Source organism: Zootoca vivipara, chromosome 5 (genome assembly GCF_963506605.1).
Source record: "Zootoca vivipara chromosome 5, rZooViv1.1, whole genome shotgun sequence".
Classification (NCBI taxonomy): domain Eukaryota; kingdom Metazoa; phylum Chordata; class Lepidosauria; order Squamata; family Lacertidae; genus Zootoca; species Zootoca vivipara.
Window position 1 is genome coordinate 44,954,696 of NC_083280.1, and position 17,939 is coordinate 44,972,634.

Here is a 17,939-nt window from a genome sequence, read left to right on the forward strand (position 1 = left end):
TCGCCACTAGAGGAACCTTGCCATCTTTATCTCTTTGGGCATTCTAATGTGGCTAAGTCCTTCTGGACTCCCAACATAAAAGCGCTTGAAACCAGAAGAGGTTTGTTGCAGAGTACTTGAAATATCTTCAGTGCCATAAGCATTTGGACGTGTATTGATTATAAACCTTTTAAAGTGCTGTTAATAGGAGCACCTGCAAATGTGGTGAAAAGCTGCTCAGTGAAGAAGCTATTGCCCATTTCTATTACAAAGCAGGGTCTGCCGTTTGTTTGTTTTTTGCATCTTTCATGCCATTAGTTCCCTTGAGCTAGGATACATGGGCATTATCAAGAAAGAAGAGTCTTCCTGGGTGGAATCTAGGGAGAGATATTTTGTGTCTGTGTAGCTTCTTAAAATCAGGCTGCTCTGCTTTTTTTTATAATAATTTTTATTGATTTTTAAAGAAACAAAACATACAAAACATACAAAATAAGCTCAGTCCCTTCATTTGCCCTCCACCCACAAGACCACTTCTGCCACCAATGATACCCATGGGCATTGGGAAACAAAGGGGTTCATTTTAAGCTCTGCTGCTGAAGTTTACATAGCATGTATACATGGAGTGGCGGAGAAGGAGGGGAGGGAAGGCTCTTTAACATCTGACATCTCTTCTTAGAATAAACTGGTGCTCTCTTTTCCTCCAGTTTTGTTGCCCATCATAATGGAGAGACTAGAAAAATATCCTTTCATGAAGGTAAGTAGCTCTAGAAGTATACCTTAACACTATTTTCAGCCCTCTGTATGGAAAATGAGCCCCATTTCCCCAATTTAAAAGAGGGATAGGATGGATCCGGAAAACTATTGGCTGATTGGCTTGCAGGCCAACTTCTCAAAGCTATAGGCATGGTATCGCCTTCAAAAATTATCAGACTGGTTGCAAAGTAACATTATTCATGAATAACAAGCAGGATTCAGAGGAAGACACAGCCCCATTGATGAATGTTTTACTCTGAACCATATTGTAAGGAAATAAACTAAGAACATAAAGAATAATCTTTATTTTGCCTTTATTGATCTTTCTTCTGCATTCAACTCTATTAATTGAGACACACTGTGGAAGAAATTTCAGGTTGCAACCCTAACTGCAGACTTCTGCTATACAGCAATACAGAAAGGAGGGTCAGAGATGGTTTAAATGACTGCTGCTTAAAAAATTTCTTGAAGAGTGAAGCAAGTTGCATTCTGGCTTCCACTCTTTTAAATTTTTATAGTAATGATCTGTTGCCATATTTAGCCAATGCAAACTCCCTCTCTCCAGTACAAGTAATGGAAAGTGGATTAATCTGTTCCAGACGGGTCCGCGGAGTACTCAACCTGAAGCGTACTTAACCCGAAGCATGGGTGTAATTGGTTCCAGAAGTCTGTTCATAAACTGAAGTGTTCATAAACTGAAGCGAACTTTCCCATTGAAAGTAATGGAAAGTGAATTAATCCGTTCCAGATGGGTCTGCGGCGTTCGTAAACTGAAAATTCGTAAACCGAGGTGTTCATACACCGAGGTTCCACTGTAATTAGAAGTAGAAAGCTCTCAATATTGATGTATGCAGATGATTTAGTGCTCCTCTCCCTTTTCCGATTGGACCTCAAAAATCTCTTGGACATGTTCAACACATACTATAAACAGGAAAGCCCATCTGTACATTCCTCTAAGACCAATATTATGATTTTTTTGCAAACACATTTGTAGGTATAAATAGTGCTTAGATCAGCAAACTGTAGAACAAACGTGCTCATTTAGATACCAGGGTATACTCTTGAGTGAAACCTTCTCTTGGATGTGGCATATGGAAGCAATGAAAGTCTTGAAAGGGCCAAGAGAAAATGGATCTAGTTGTAGCAGCACAGAATTAGGTTGAATAGCAGAAAAAGCTTGTTCACCATGAGATCCACCGGGCAATGGAACAAGTTTCCACTGTAATGTGGTGGAGTTGCCAGCCCACTTTTACAGTGAAGTGGGGTAACCTGTGTCAGATTGATTGATGCTAGAGAACCTTTAATCAGTGCAGGATGCTAGATTGGGTCTATGGTTATCCCATTCAACCTAAACAATGTCTGATTTCCCACAAGCCTCTATCCTATAGCTTGTCTGTCTGAATTTTACACTAAAGCAAAACCTAGCCACTTTCTGACTTGCATAGTATGTGTTCAGCATTGTCAGCTCCCAACAGAGAAGAGGGCATAGATGGGGAACATGTGGCCCTCTAGATGTTTGCTGTACTATTGTTCCCATCATCCGTGACCGTTGGCCATGCTTGCTGGGGCAGATGGGAGTTGGCACCCAGCTTCAGGTGGAAGGCCACGGGTTCCCACTGTTTGGTTTCTTACTTTTCTTATCTGTTGCTTTCTTGGCAGAAAATCAAGGTTCTCCATGCTCCATTGCAAACGATACTTGTTGGAGGGTTGTAAGTATTATGTGTGTCATATTGCCTTCATGAGTTCTAACCTAAGACACAGACGGCAAAACTAGAATTGGTGGGTAATGGGTATGGTATAAAACAGCTCTTTGGATACCCACAAGAGACTTTACAGGTTACTTCTGAAGCACAACAGCTGTTTAGTGACCAGGTGATTTCAGATGAGGAAAAGCAATGGGGAGTAGCCAAGATGCAATACTAGTGTTTCTGTGTGAAAAATTCTTCCACGTGTATGGCCTCTGTCTTAGCAGTTTTGAAGGTGGAATAACAATGCTGGGTTTGCTGTCTTGGAAAAAAAATTGAACCTTATTCTTAACAGTCTGCCTTTGCCTTGTAGCCTTGTGTTCATGGTCCCGGTTGCCTGTGCACTCTTCCCGCAACGAAGGTACAAGTCTCAGCCCTCTCTCTCTTTTCTTACATTCTCTCTGTTGACTTCCCTATACAATTCTGGTATCTTCCTGGCTTGGGAGGGCAGCATTGCCACATGTCTTCGACCACATGTGCCTTCAGCTAATTGATATTCACTCCTCATTTTGTTGAGCAGGCATAGTATAATTTAATAATTACCTCATCTTTCCCACACAGGAATTATTCACGTTGGTGTGTAGCCAAAATTGCAATTCACTCCTGTGCCATGTTTACTCTTAAAATGAAATCCCACAAGTTCAATAGGACTGGCTTCCTAATTGGTGACACTGAATTTTCTTGATAAAGAAGCCAGCAGAAGGATTCTGGACTAACTAAAGAGGTTCTCTGGCCTCTTAGCTTGGAGTGGGGGGGGCACTATGTGTGTGGCTCTTTAATTCAGGGTGGTCCCTCTGCACATCCATACACAAGCAAAACTGTGGACTCTGTACATAACTAGGTGAAACCATTTACTATGGCGCTGGTTCCCATACATTTTCTAAAGAAATGCACCCACACCATTTTGTCTTTTTTTTTTTTTTAAACATAATTTTTATTGATTTTACAAATTACAAAAGATGGTACATACATATACACCTTTTCCACCTTCTTCCCACCCCCCTCCATGGGTCCTCCCCTGCCACAGAAGTATCCCACGCAGGTGAACAGTCAGAAGTGGTCCATTTTATGATTGGGTTTCTGTCCTCCTCCCCCTCCCCTGCCCCCGAAGCCCCCCCCTGCCACCAGGGAGCTCCAGTGAACCAGGGCAGTACGCAGGAGTTCATCCATCCAACCATCTATTGTCATACCAAAAAAAAAAAGAAAATACAAAAAGAGAAAAAGAGAAAAAAGAGAAGAAAAAAAAGACAAAAAGGAAAAAAGACAAAAAAAAAAATTCATCATAATTGTTAAATTCATAATTGTTAAACCATATTTTGTGGGCTTCCCCACCCTCCCCCCTTCCCCGGTTTTCCTCCCTTATTTATCATCTTCAACAGTTTCATAGTTCATATTTTATAACATACACCTTTATATCTTGTACCACTTTTAAACTAACTATTATCATTTTCGCCTATTGTCCAATCACTGAGAAATCAAACTCCCATTTTTTCTTCCCGTGCCTAATTTTTACCCCTCTGTAGGCCTCCATATTTTCACCTTTTTCCAGAATCAATTCACTTTTTAAACCTATAATTATTCCCAAACTAACCTTACACCCCCCCCGAGTACTGGCTCCACCCCACCAATCCAGCAAGTTCCATAGTCAGCAGTCCAGTTATAGTCCTATTAACCCATCCTTACAATCACAACTTCACTTTCACCATTTTGTCTTTGACTGGGACTTAAGTGTCAGTTTCACTCAGGATGGGTTTTGCAGACAAGCCTTGTGATGCACCCACATAATTATGGAATCTACCATGTGGCCGAGTTTGCAAGAGAGCGTATTAAGTGATTCACTTAATACTGATTTCAATATCTGCCTCCATTTTTCTGTTCTCACTCTTTGGGAAAAGAAAGGCAAAGGCAGTTTTTGCTGCCAGATTGAAATCCACGTTGCCTAGACTCTCCTCTATGCTCTAGAAACGTGACACAAAGAGCCTGGCAGCAAGTGCAGCTGCAGACTGGCTCTCCTAAGCAAGCCTCTGCTTCATCAAACACTTCAGTTAAAATTTACAGCTAGTACCAGGAAAGCCGATTGTGAATGGTTTCTTTACCCATAACAGGTGAGTAGCCAGTCCTTGTCCCACCTGCTAGACTACAGTTCTCACTTCATTCCTTTAGGGCAGGCATGTCAAACCTGTGGCCCTCCAGGTGTTTTGGACTACAATTCCCATCTTCCCCAACCACTGGTCCTGCTAGCTAGGGATCATGGGAGTTGTAGGCCAAAACATCTGGAGGGCCGCAGGTTTGACATGCCTGCTTTAGGGGAAGAAGTGAGACCTGGCAAGATTAAGTGACTTGCCCAGAATTATACAAAAGTAGTGCATGGCAGGGTACAAAATCTTACTTGGCTTTTTTGCACCTAATTGGCTCCCATTCCCATGTCACTTTATACTAGGCCGTCTTGAGCTACATAGAGGACCAAGTATTTTCTTCTTTTCCTTTCCAGCTCCATTGCCCTTTCACATTTGGAGCCTGATCTCAGGCAATCGATTGTAGCCAGGCATGGAGACAATGTGCCTTATGTCTATTTTAACAAGGGATTGTGAATGAAGCCTCTCTTTTGGGAACTGCCTGGACCTGCACTCGTGCTCTGCCTTTGAGCTTCCAAGAAGCGTCTTGTTAGTCATTGTGAGAAATGGAGTGCTGGGCTAGTTGGACCTTTGGCCTGATCCAGTCTGGCTGTTATTAAGCTCTTAGCTGTACAGCACTCCTAATAGGGATAGGTGCTGTAACCTCACTATGGATTTTTCCTCCACCTTCCTGGCCATATAGTTCCTACTCCGTTCTGATACATTATCTGTGTTCTATGCAACTTTGGGATTTCCAACGGGGTGCTGCATTTTGTCTTTCCAATGCAATCTCTGCCAAGCTTATCTTTGTCAAAATCTGTCTTGGTACAAAACCTCCAAATAGATGTGAAATGGGGAAGTTACTGCGGGCTTCACACTGGATGACTCAAAATCAAAATATAGGTCTGTATCACTGTGGTGTTGATTTTCTCATGTGCCTTCAGATGGACCAATTTCCTCTGCTTAATCATTAAGATAAATCATGTAAAGGTAGTTGACTTGGGGTGGTCAACTTGTTGTTAGATTCCAACTCCCACCAGCTGTAGCTGAACCCTGCAACCTTGGTGTTATCAGGACCAAGCTCTAACCAACTGAGCTGTCCACATTCCCTTCTGGTCAACCTGCTGGGGCCCAAGGGCCAGTGGTGGATGGAGCCAGAGGTGAAAGTGGGCAGAGCAACAAATGTAAAGCACACCTTTTCACTGTAGGCTAGGGTCTACACACACACACACACACACACACACACACACACACACACACACACACACCCTCCAACCTCCAACCTCCATCCAGGCATGCAAGAGGCAGTGTAAGAGTTCAAGAACACATTCCAGACAGGCATAAACACTCAAGGAGGGTGGGGAGCAGGGCAGGGGATGGTGTGTGACCTGGGAAGATTCTCAAGGACCAGCTAGAGATCCAGATGGAGGCCTAAGGGCATTTGGCCCTTAGGCTTCAGGTTGCCCATCCCTTTGTCTGGCCTGTACCACTTTAGAGTGTAGGTGAGTGTTCACATAACTGAATGCTTCTCTGTACAAAAAACACAAATACGCACACATATGGCACAGAAAAATAACATGAGAAGTGTAAGGCCTGAAAGGTCCCTAGAAGAACATTCATTATGTGTGTTCCCCCTGTTGGTGTATTTAAACTGAATAGCTGCACAGCAAAAAACATTCTGAGGAGACTGCAAAGTATAATTAGGAGTTGTTTTAATTAAAGAAAAATAACAGAAGTTACATTAACTACAAGAACGTTACAAAAACATAACCCTTCCATGAGTACTCTCTTCCAGAGTACTGAGAGAGGTATGCAGACCTCCTTATATACTGTATCCGATTGCTGACACGCCTTAAATCAGGGGTCCCCCAAACTAAGGCCCGGGGGCCAGATGCGGCCCAATCGCCTTCTCAATCCGGCCCGCGGATGGTCCAGGAATCAGCATGTTTTTACATGAGTAGAATGTGTCCTTTTATTTAAAATGCATCTCTCGGTTATTTGTGGGGCCTGTCTGGTGTTTTTACATGAGTAGAATGTGTCCTTTTATTAAAAATGCATCTCTGGGTTATTTGTGGGGTATAGAAATTCGTTCATATTTTTTTCGAAATATAGTCCGGCCCCCCACAAGGTCTGAGGGACAGTGGACCAGCCCCCTGCTGAAAAAGTTTGCTGATCCCTGCCTTAAATAATACAAACTTAACATCCCTTGCTGTACTGCCCCACAGCTGCAAAACTAGGTCATTACATTTCCTTCTTTCTTTTAAAGAGATACATATTTCTGTGGAACAGTAATGAACCTTAAACTATAAACCACTCAACACCCCCACCTGCACTCTGAAGTAATTTCCAAACACAGGTTTGCCACTTTATTGAGAAGTGCAAGTTACCCAGTTTGCTTAGGTATTAAGACTGACTCTAAATAGTTGACATTTCCCATGCTGATTCTTTGGCAGCACCCGGGGTTAACAGAAAAGCAGCTGTGGGGCCTACGTGCAGACACATGCTATCAGTGCAGCTGGTTAAGGATGCAAATAGCACATATTTTCTACCTCTCCCAAACCAGGGTGTTGCACTATTCTGGAGACAACACACATCTGATGCTCCCACTCTCTCAGGTGTAAGTTGAGCGCAGGTCCTTTACTGAAATCTTCTGTCAGCCACATACTCACCAGGTGGCTTTAGGTGAGCCTTAGTCCTGCATCTCAGCCTTAGACCCCCATCTTCAACCAATAGGTGATAATACGAACCAATCTTGAAGTTAACTGTTGTAATGATTATTGAGATAATGTGTGTGAAGTGTTCTGAAACTTGAAATGTCCTCTTTTAAAATAGTAAATACTGTCATTATGCAAATCAAGTTCTTGCATGCAGAAATTAGAATGCTTGAAGGGCGGGAGGACTCTGATGCAAGGTATTCATTTAAGGTACATGTGCCAAATCATGGTGAGAGGCTGTCCCTTGATGGTACATATTTTAAGCAGCAGTTTATTTTAAGGATCTGATTTGCCTTGCATTGAAAATGACTGTTTGAATCCAGGAGCTTACTGATTTTTAATGTGTTTTATTATTTTTATGTTAAATGTTGCCCAATTGTGTGTGTATGTATGCATGTATGTATGTATGTTTATGCTGGTGCTAGCCAAAGTCTGCCATATTGGATGGCAAAGTACTGGAAGATATTTTGCTTTTAGCCATTCTTGGATTTGGTCAGGAGGAACTGACATTCAGTGTTGCTTATTGGATCAGGAAAAGCTCACACCATTAAACCTGCCAGGGAAAGGCTTTGTTACATGTACAGGAAAGACAACAGAATAAACAGAATAAAACACACTGCAATCTTAGAAACTGTCCCTGGCTCTTCTCTTGTAAACATTTGGAGCCATGTTTTGGAGTGTCCTTTCTGCTTGTGGTATTTATTCAGCTGTGCAGCTAAGGCTTCTATAGACCCTACAAACCCATTAAGCCCACTGTGAGTCTCTCAGATGTCTTAGACTACAATTTCTATCCTCCACAGGATTGGCAAAAGCCTGATCTAAGCATTGGTGTTAAGAACAAATATTCTTAAATTGCTGTTGCTTTCCTTGATACGCACAGCCCAGGCATTCCATGATTTGAACTGGTGACATTCACAGAATCTTCAATGCAATATTCTGAGTCATGCTTAATACTCTACTGCACTGGGATTTCAAAAATGTTGGGGAACCCTGTGTAGATTCATAGCTGGAGCCTTCTGTAAAGCATGAGAAATCTTCCACTTTCCCAAGTAGTGAAATCTGCTGAGTGACAATATGGAAACAATATGGAAATCCCCATTGATTTTACTAGGGTTATTATTAGAGTCATTATCTTGGGCTGCTTGTGATATTGGGGTGGAATAGATTGAACTGGTTGTGTAAAACAGGTGAGTGGGTTGTGGCAAGCATTTCCAGAAGGATGGTGAGGTGATGAGTGTTTCTGCTTCTACTCCAGAACATTTCCCAGCTGCATCTCCCGCAATCTTATTTTATTTTTACTTTACTTAAAGGTAAAGGTACCCCTGACAGTTAGGTCCAATCGCGGACAACTCTGGGGTTGCCTATGCAGCTTCTGGCGAACCAGAGCAGCGCAAGGAAACACCGTTTACCTTCCCGCCGGAGCGGTACCTATTTATCTAGTTGCACTTGATGTGCTTTTGAACTGCTAGGTGGGCAGGAGCTGGGACTGAACAATGGAAGCTCACCCCATCACGGGGATTCGAACTGCCGACCTTCTGATCAGCAAGCCCTAGGCTCTGTGGTTTAGACCACAGCGCCACCCGTGTCCCTTTTGACTTTACTTACAGTAGTTTCCTTATTTTAAGCTACACCTCATGCCACCTTATTTTCCATATGCTTTGTGGACTCACTGTTGCTCCAGCTTTGTGCAGATGACTGTTAGATGCCCCTGTTTCTGTTTGAGGGAGGCCTGGGATGATAGACTGGTGACTCCCCAACCATTTGTCATCTGTTCTAAACTCCAAGGTCAGCCGATCTCGGACCAAGTGCAAACTGATTTCTTTACTCATACAAAAGTACTGCCCATCTATCTGACCCTCCACTGAGCTATACAGTTGGATAAGAGGGTCTGCAATCTGCAGCCTGGAGACCTCAGAAAAGGACAAAGAAGATGGCTGCAACACTCTGCAGTGTACTAGATGGTAAAGGCCATATATACCACTTGACAGCAGAGGTGATAATTTGCAGCATTGCAATTGTTTTCTGAGGAGCTGCTTGTGTTTCTGCTCTGCCTGCCAAATATGCTGTAGATCAGCAATTTTCAGAAGACAGAGCTGTACCTCAAGTCTCAATATTTACCTTGCATTGGCTTGACCGTTGGTCCACTCTGGCTGAATGTTGCAAGAGCTGATGTTCCCTAACTCTGGTAAACAACCTCCACCTCTCTCCGGCCTGATGGCTGAACTGCTTATCTGCTTCTCTATTCTCTTCCTGTCCCCCTTTTGTAATGAGTTGGTTTCCCTTCTCAGGTTTCCTAGATAGGTTTCAAATTCCACCTGACCTCACTGCCTCAGTTTGCAATGCAGCTCAAGAGTTAAGTTTACTCCTGCTGCCCATCTTTCAAATGGGTTATCCTTTATTTGAGTGCCCCCTTAAACATTTTTTGAGGCGGGCATAAAAAAGGCACACCCCAAACCACTTTCCCTACGACAATAAGTACAACTGCATGCCTACATGGTATTGCACAGAAACCCTCATTGTATTCTATCCCTGACCCTTTTCAGATAATTGGACGTAGATCAATCTAAATCCATACTGAGCAAAACACAAATAGAAGTCAATGGAAACTTCCCACCTGGGGCAAACAGAATATTTTTCAGCGGGATGGTAGCGGGGAGGAAGTAAAATGTTCCTCCATGTACACTGTGACTTTGATCTTGCTCGGAGGCCCTCCCTGTGGCTATCTCATAATATTTGAAATGCATATTGGTTGTTTGCATGCAGTCAGCATCATGTACAGTTTGGTTTCTAAAACACATAGCTTTGTTACCTGGGAAGGAGTGGTGTCTCAGGTGGATACATGAAGCAAGGGGCTTCTAAGCAGGTTGCAGAGTCCCATTAATTGAATGATAAAGGAAGTAATTTAGACTCCTTTTGCCTCAGAATTTTCAGAGCAGGCAAAGGTGGATATGGGAGGCAGCCTCATTGTCCCCTCCTCCTGGAAAGTGCTTCAGGTCATTTTGTTGTAAGGCTCTGTATGTGTGCCCTTTTAAAGCACATCCAAAACACATCATTTCCCCCCTCAGAATTCTGGGCACTGTAGTTTACCCCTCAGAGTTAAAATTCCCAGGAACCCTTAGCAAAATAATGCCCAGAACCCTTTGGGGGGAATGTGCTTTAAATGCACTTTAAAGGTATAGTATACCAGGTATAGCAGACTCCCTGAGTCTGCCTGAGAAGCCTTTCAGATATTCAAATCTCTGACTATTCTTTCCATCTGGATCTTTTGTTTTGCAAACATCACCAATCTAAGGGACTCTTGTTTTTTTACACCCACAGTTATGCCATGTTTTCTTTCTTACCTTCCATAATGTCCCCAAACTTGTTATTACTTTGTCTCATTCAGACTTTCCACTCACTAGACTGGGGCAAGGTGAGGAATTGTAGCCTTAGTTTTGCTTCTGGAGTACATTTTAGATTTACAAACCAAGCAGGTTCCATTTCTCTTGGGGGGGGGGCAGGGAGATCAGTTGACAGACAAAGCATTTCATTTATTTTCTGGCTTCCTGCAAGTCAAACACAAGAGGTTTTTTTGTTTCTTAAATAGTGCTGATTCCCGTAGGAAAAACACCCAGGCCAAACCAAACCAAGTCTGGCATTGTGCATACAAGCCGTATCTGTACTCGTATCCAAAAGAGCTGTACAGCCTTTCATTAACAAGATAGTACTTGAAACATACACAGTGTGTGCCAATTGTATTTCAAGCTGATGTGCCAATCTCTGGGCTACATGACGTTAATCAGATAGCTTGTTTACAGAAACTTGGCAGGTACTAGTTTCATTGTTGGTAGTTGTAGATGACAGTGACGTTTCCTCAAGAACTGGAAGCTATAGCAGGACAAATTCAATTATGCATCAACTGCAGGAATAAATGTGTAACTACTGAGTCATGTTGAGGAGGGGTCTCTATCCTTTGCAATCTTCTCAATCCCAATGCCCTTCTAAAAAAATCAGGGAGTGGGATTACTAGTCTTGCATAGCTATATACATGTATATCCCTATAAATGTGTTTTAAATCAAAGCAATTGGGGGTGGTGACATCATTCCACCAAGATGGTGGCTTAGACCATAATTCCCTGCTCCCCACAGATGAATCAGTTAATTTGACAGATCCTAGAATTTGATTTGCTTCAGTTCCAGGCATGCCTGACCTAAGATGCATCAAGGATTTCAGTTCATATAAGAATGGGACGCTGCCTCAGTAATAGGCCCTTGAGGTAATTATGTGGGTTCTTCAATGGCGTTAAAAGGAACATTTATGGTAGATTTATGGCTGATTGGTTAAATTCAGGACTGATATAGTGGAAGACTGGTCAAAAGCATCAAAACCGCAACAAACAAAGGAATTGAAATGTTAAAAGATTGCAAAGTGAAGACCCTACGCTTGAAGTTGTTACGGTATTTGGGCCCTGTCAAAGGAGAAGCAAGAAGTCAGGTGGCAAACTGGTGGACCTCGAGGGCAGTAATATCCATAATAATCTTAGGGTGACATGGGGTCCTGGGGAGAAGGTTACTGTGGAGACAATAAAAAGCTTAGTAGCACAGCTTAATTAACTGTTTCCTGGTTTAATTTATTACCAGTACTGCAAGATATAGAGCAAGTCTGTCGAATACCTAACCCCAAGCTAAGAGGAGGAAAGATGCCAGGGGAATCTGATAGTTGGTTTTTATACAATATGGGATGAAGAAAGAAGTGTTTAAAAAAAAAAGCCAGAAGCTTGGAACCACTGGGATGCACACAAGTCTTTATCAGGATTGGAGCCAAAACATGCTACAATGCAGAAAAAGCTTTAAATCCTACATTGAGCAACTAAGAAAAGCAGGACTGGGACTGGAAATTCCACTTAAAATTTATAGTCAGCTTTGATGACCTAGTCTATCTACTCACAAAGAAGCAAACAAACTAATGCTGTTTCTGGGCCTGAAACCAAATAATGAATGAACGGGATGACTCCAGTTGTTTGGAAAATACCAAAGACACATTGAATCTGCTCAGACAAGCCTTTACCTAATAGCCCTGCAAAGGGGGTCAAATTCTAGGATCAGTCAAATTAACTAATTCATCTGTGGGGAGCAGGGAATTATGGTCGAAGACAATTGTGGAGGTAAATTTCCCTTCCCAGATGCATATGCTCATTATTGAAAGCCTGGTAATTTTAAACACAGTGTAACTTGTGAAAGCATGTTTTTAAAAAAGAAAATCACTCTTATACTAAGAATGAAATAGAAAACTATATAGAGGCATGAACTGATAAATTAGAACTCTGTGTGTGCCCAACCAGGTAGGCTTATCTGAGCTTCATCTGTACATCAAAGGAGAAAGATGCCAATTCTCCATCATGTTCAGAGCTACAAATTACCACACTACCTATGGAGAGCTGTATACATGTGCAATTTTATCCTCCTACGATAACCGGAAGTGGATCAGGAAATCTATAACCAGCAAGTCTCGTACACTGAATATTGTAAACCTGGGTGTTTTAGAAAAAGAAATGAGAATGGGCTTCCAACTTGTTGTTTATGAACCTATTTACAGAGTGAAAGGCTTGCTTAAGAATCAACAGTTTGGATTTGGGAATGTTGTCAATACATTGGTGCAAAACAAAGGTGTCCCCTGTCCCCAATATTATTTGCCCTAGTGATGGAGCTTTTAGCAAATGCCTTTCTATCTTTAAAGGGTATTAAAGTAGCTGACTAGATTTACTTGAACTTTTTTTTTTAATACTAATTATATTGCTTTAATGGTTCCAAATCTGAAGGCGCAATACCAGCTTTAATGGAGATTACACAAGAAGAAGAAAAAAGGGGGGCAGGATTGCAAGCGGCCTATTATATAAAGGTGAGGCTCACATCTTTTGCTCCACCCACTTTTGTCTCTGGCCCCAAGCACCATTGGAGTGCAAGCCCTGAAAGGTTGCCTATGTGGGAATGTGGCCCTCGGGCTGAAAAAGGTTCTCCACGCCTGGTGTCCTGGTTGCCTACTCCTGTTTTACAGGCACTGCACAGCTGTGATTGTAAAACCACATGCAAAGCAGATAATTGACTGAAATCAATGTGCCCTGCATCTGCAATCAAGCTACCAGAGTAATAACTAGCTCAAAGGTTAGTTAACACACTGCAACAATCGATGGTTACTAACGTGAAACGAATATGTTTTAATAACATGAATGTACTTCAGTATCGTTTTAGGGATTAACTGAGAGAAATCTGAAGTGCCTGTTGCTATTATTTCATGTTACTTCAATAGCAACCAATTTGGTCAGAGTATGTGCAACTCTGTAGTGAGGCATTTAACTCTACCCACTCCTCCAATAATTTTCCCAGTCTAGGTCAGCACCATGAATTAAAATACATGAATTTCTCCAACGAATCCTGGGAACTGTAGTTAAGAATGCCGGGGATTATTTCTGCGAGGGGAAAGCTATAGTTCCCAGGATTCTTTGGGGGAAGTCATGTGCTTTATATACCGGTATGTGCTAGATGTGCTTTAAATGTATGCTGTGAATTTGACCTAAACCACCTGCCCAGCCCCACCTGTTAGCCCTAGACACACAGAGAGAAACACTTTTGACACTGAACCATCAGCTTCAGTTCTGGAATTTGTCATAGGAACAGGCCATGTTGTTTTAACCATGTCCAGTACCGTACTTGTTGCATTACAAGTAACATGGACTTCCTGTGATGTAGAAGCATGTGCCAATTTTTGCGGAGGAACACAGAGTTCCATTCTGTTTCCCATCTCTTTGTTTGAACAGCAGAATTCAGACACTGATAACATCGTCACTACCTACCAAGTTTAGCAAACTAAACTTGGCTCTAAAATTTCCTTTCGATTAAACAATTGATTTCAAATCATTTCTATACTGATTTGTATCGTAGGATCCTTGCAGAATTCTTGCAAGATGATCACATTCTCAATCTCAAAATCTCTTTGGGCTAAACTGTTGCTGTATCCCTGAACATAAATGCAGAGTAAAGCCTAGGACACTTATCTCTGGCTGTCCATAATCTTATGAATTGGAGGGACTTTAAAATTTAAAATATTATTGACTTTTTATATTTGAAATAGTTTTGAAAGTGGCTTAGAGATCTGCACTAAAAACAGAATAAAAAGGAGCACGGAAAACCAATTAATAAGCAAGATATTTAAATGGTGGGTGGGATTGCCAACATAATTTTCCTGGAACCTCAGAAATTTTTTGAATTTTCTATTATTATTTTTGCCATGCTTGTAAATCTGTGCACAAGTTAAATGTGTGTAAGTTGCAGGCTTACTGTACTATATACAGGAGCAAACAAGAAGGATAACAGAAGCTGACCACTTAAATTCAGGAGTAACTACCGGTAGCTTTCTAAAAACTCGGTGTCACCAGCAAGTCATGGCTATTTTTATATTGTTACACTCACCGCACTGAGCATAACTGAGAAGGTTCAACAACACAGTGCTTTTGGTTTCATTTGGGAAAAGCACCCTAGAAGTTTACTGGTGTTCTGTAATTGTGCTTATTTACAAATATATAATTCGAGCATAGGTGGAGGCACAACTTAAACACTCCAAACAGAGAGCCAAAGTCCACTGTGCCCAAATCAGGTGATCAGGGAGACAGCCAGCACCCTGAAATACTGTTAGCTGGAACTCAAAATGTGAGCCCTCTGTGCCTGTATGTCTTCCTCAAACGGCAGTCTCTCTTCACACACAGGATATTTTGATCACATTATCCCTACTCCGGTTTGGGTATTTCAGGTATTTCCTAGCCACTTGAAAGGCTTGCCGTTGGTAGCAGTCAGCCAATCACTGACAGTGGTCTTTTGGGTCATATCAGCGGGGCCGAGTTGGAGGGGATCGTGTCATCTGGGCAGCCCTGGACCTCCATACACGCTGCCCAAGCTTGCACCCTGGAGAGGTCACTTTGGTGCTACAAATGCAGCAAAAACAATGTGTGAGGCAGCGGTTATGAGTTATGAACTCAATGTGATTGGCGTAAGGTATGAGCACAACAGGTTGCCTTGCCTTCATCGGTGGGAAAGTTCACAGTGTCTCACTGGTCAATGAAGTGCTGATCTGCCACTGTCTACCTGCTACAATGGGTGCTTGGAGCTCAGAGTATCACTCAACAAGCAGAGTGAACAACTGCACCAGGCACCTGCCAAAGAAGAAAAGGAACAACCCTGGTGTGTGGGAATCCCTTGCAGACAACACAGTGCCTGGAGACAGATCGTGTATCCGCAGACCGCAGCAGTGACCAGAGAAGGAAAGACAGCTGCAATAAACACAGAGAAGAAATGTCATGGTGCATCTGCAGTGGCATAACCGGATGCCGTATCTGCTTCAGTTGCAAGAAAACATGTCTCTCCGTATTGGTCTCTACAACCACAGCAGGCGCTGTAACTCCAACAGTTTGACTTCATCCACAAAGGTGTGATCCTCCATTGTCTCCCAAGACAGATGGATGCCCACAAGAAGTCTTCCAAAACAACTACTAGTTTCCTTCTCCTTTTTGACCCCCAATCCCACAACAATAGAATATGCCGTCAGCCCACCTATAAACATCAACTGTTCCTATATGGATTTTTGCATGTGTTAAGACATATTAACTGCCTATGAATTGGACTGTATGGATAAGCCCATTTATATTTCGAAACTGTAAAATGGGGCATCTTTCACTGATGAATTTTTTTCTGTATTGGTTTCATTTCATTTCTGGTATACTTGTATTTTATTTGCATTAAAGTGTGGGGTGTTTTGTTTTTGTAAAACTTCTTAATCCAACCCAGCACATTTTAGAATTTTATTTAGATCCAGGGATAGCAAAAGATTTCATTTCCATTGAAAGATGGAAATCAATAAAAGTTTCCTTTGTCTACAGTCAGTCTTACACACAGGGCAGTCTCGAGCAGGTCGCGCGCCCTGGTGCTGAGGGGCAGAGATCGCTCCGGCGCCCCCGCCCTCGCAGGGCGCAGCATGGTACACAAAGAAAGTGTACTTAAATGCTATTCAGTTACATGCTCAATAGAGCTTGAGCATGTAACTGAATTTGGGACTGCAACCTTTGTGAATTACATAGCAACAAAACAAAAAACAAGGCATTTTTAACTTCTATTTCTCACATATTTCAAGGGGTATGTTCTTGCTTTCCACATATGTGTTTAATCCTCCTTCTACATCCTCTCCCCTTCCCAGAAACACAGCTTTCCAGATCCTTTGAAGTGTTAGTCTGTTAAGATCTGTATTACTGCAGATGACGTCTCTTGTTTTCATACAAAACCTGGCTGGCAAGTGCATATTTGTATCTTTGACTCACTACATTTCATTGCAGTTGGGATGGGTGTGTGGATGAGGGGGAAAGAAACCCAACAATATACATATGGATATATTTAGTTTGTGATATCTGGAGTGTTAAGGGTAACCAAAGCTGCCAAATACTATTTTGGGTGGGAGTGAGGAATAAAGAAATTGCAAAATGAAATAATAAGTGCCGTGATAAAGGGGAGGCAGAATTGGATAGCTCCAGATAGCTCAGCTGGTAGAACTTTATGTAACTGCAAAATGCTAAACCTGGTCTAATAACGTTTATTACTGTAGTAATCTTATAATAACAAATTTCAGATGCTCACTCCACCCCACCTCCAGTACCTGAAGTCAAGAATGCTACCTGAAGGAGAACAAAAATATTAGACTAAATGGGCTTTTGGCCTCATACAGATGAGCTCTTCTTAATGATGTTCTCATGTGAATACACAGCTCAAAGTGGATATTAGCATATAAAGATTCCAATTTCATAAAAGCTGTACAAATCAGTTACAAATGAGATGGGGCTGACGGTTAACAACAATAAAAAAAAACTTCATTAAAAAAAGACTGTCGGAATAAACAGGTCTTGGCTAACTGACTGAAAGCACCAACAAGGAGGGAGGGGGTTATATACATGGCATGGGAAGATGTGCTCCATAATGCTCATTACCATTTAATGGGGAGGACACAATACCATTTGAAGTAAGTGCAGTAATACATATTACATCTAAAGAGCCTCCCCTGCCCTCATGTGAGACCATTGTCTAATGCCTAAAATTACCTAAATGAACCACTGTTTGGAGGGGGAAGTTAAGGGTTAGATCTGTTGTTGTGAATTTCTAGGACAGCTAGTTCATACATACTGTACTGTACCTTTGTCTCAGTACAAACAGCAAGAGAATGCATTTTCATATCAGTGTATGTGAGCAACTGCCATACTAAAAAAAAAAGTATTGTGAGCATATGAATGGTACAGCATGGCACTGAAGGCTAACGTAGATGTCAGAAAAGGCCCACTTAAGCAGTTGAATGAATTGGATCTTATCTTTTGTTGCCTCCTAGAGTCCTGAGCTTATTTGAATGCACAGTTGGCTGTGCGTTCAGATGATCCCGTTTCTGCTGAATAGGTTAGTTTTCGTTCCTTCAAACCATTCAGAATGGCCACTACATTTTGGGTGGTGAGCTGAGCCACTGGCAGAGCTGTCCCTCAGCTTCCTGGCATGGTGATCAGTGGCCCCGTGCTTTCCTGAAAGGAACGCTGGATGGCTCATGCTCTCGGCCTGACCCGCCTTTCCCTCTCCTT

General features: G+C 42.1%; 1 protein-coding gene across 5 annotated transcripts in view; it reads left to right on the top strand.

Annotated features, from left to right (window-relative positions):
- The window catches only part of SFXN2 (sideroflexin 2), a 32,325-nt gene extending 16,104 nt beyond the window's left edge, over window positions 1-16,221 (top strand). For 4 of the 5 annotated variants that reach the window (XM_035133479.2, XM_035133477.2, XM_035133480.2 and 1 more), the window contains 3 exons: window positions 684-733; window positions 2,392-2,441; window positions 2,791-3,679. In XM_035133479.2, the coding sequence (XP_034989370.2) occupies window positions 684-733; window positions 2,392-2,441; window positions 2,791-2,971 (281 nt within the window). In that variant the 3' untranslated portion in view covers window positions 2,972-3,679. Of the gene's footprint in view, window positions 1-683; window positions 734-2,391; window positions 2,442-2,790; window positions 3,680-4,968 lie in introns of those variants that run through there. The other variant, XM_035133478.2, reaches the window with a different exon arrangement.
- Window positions 16,222-17,939: the final 1,718 nt, after the last annotated feature.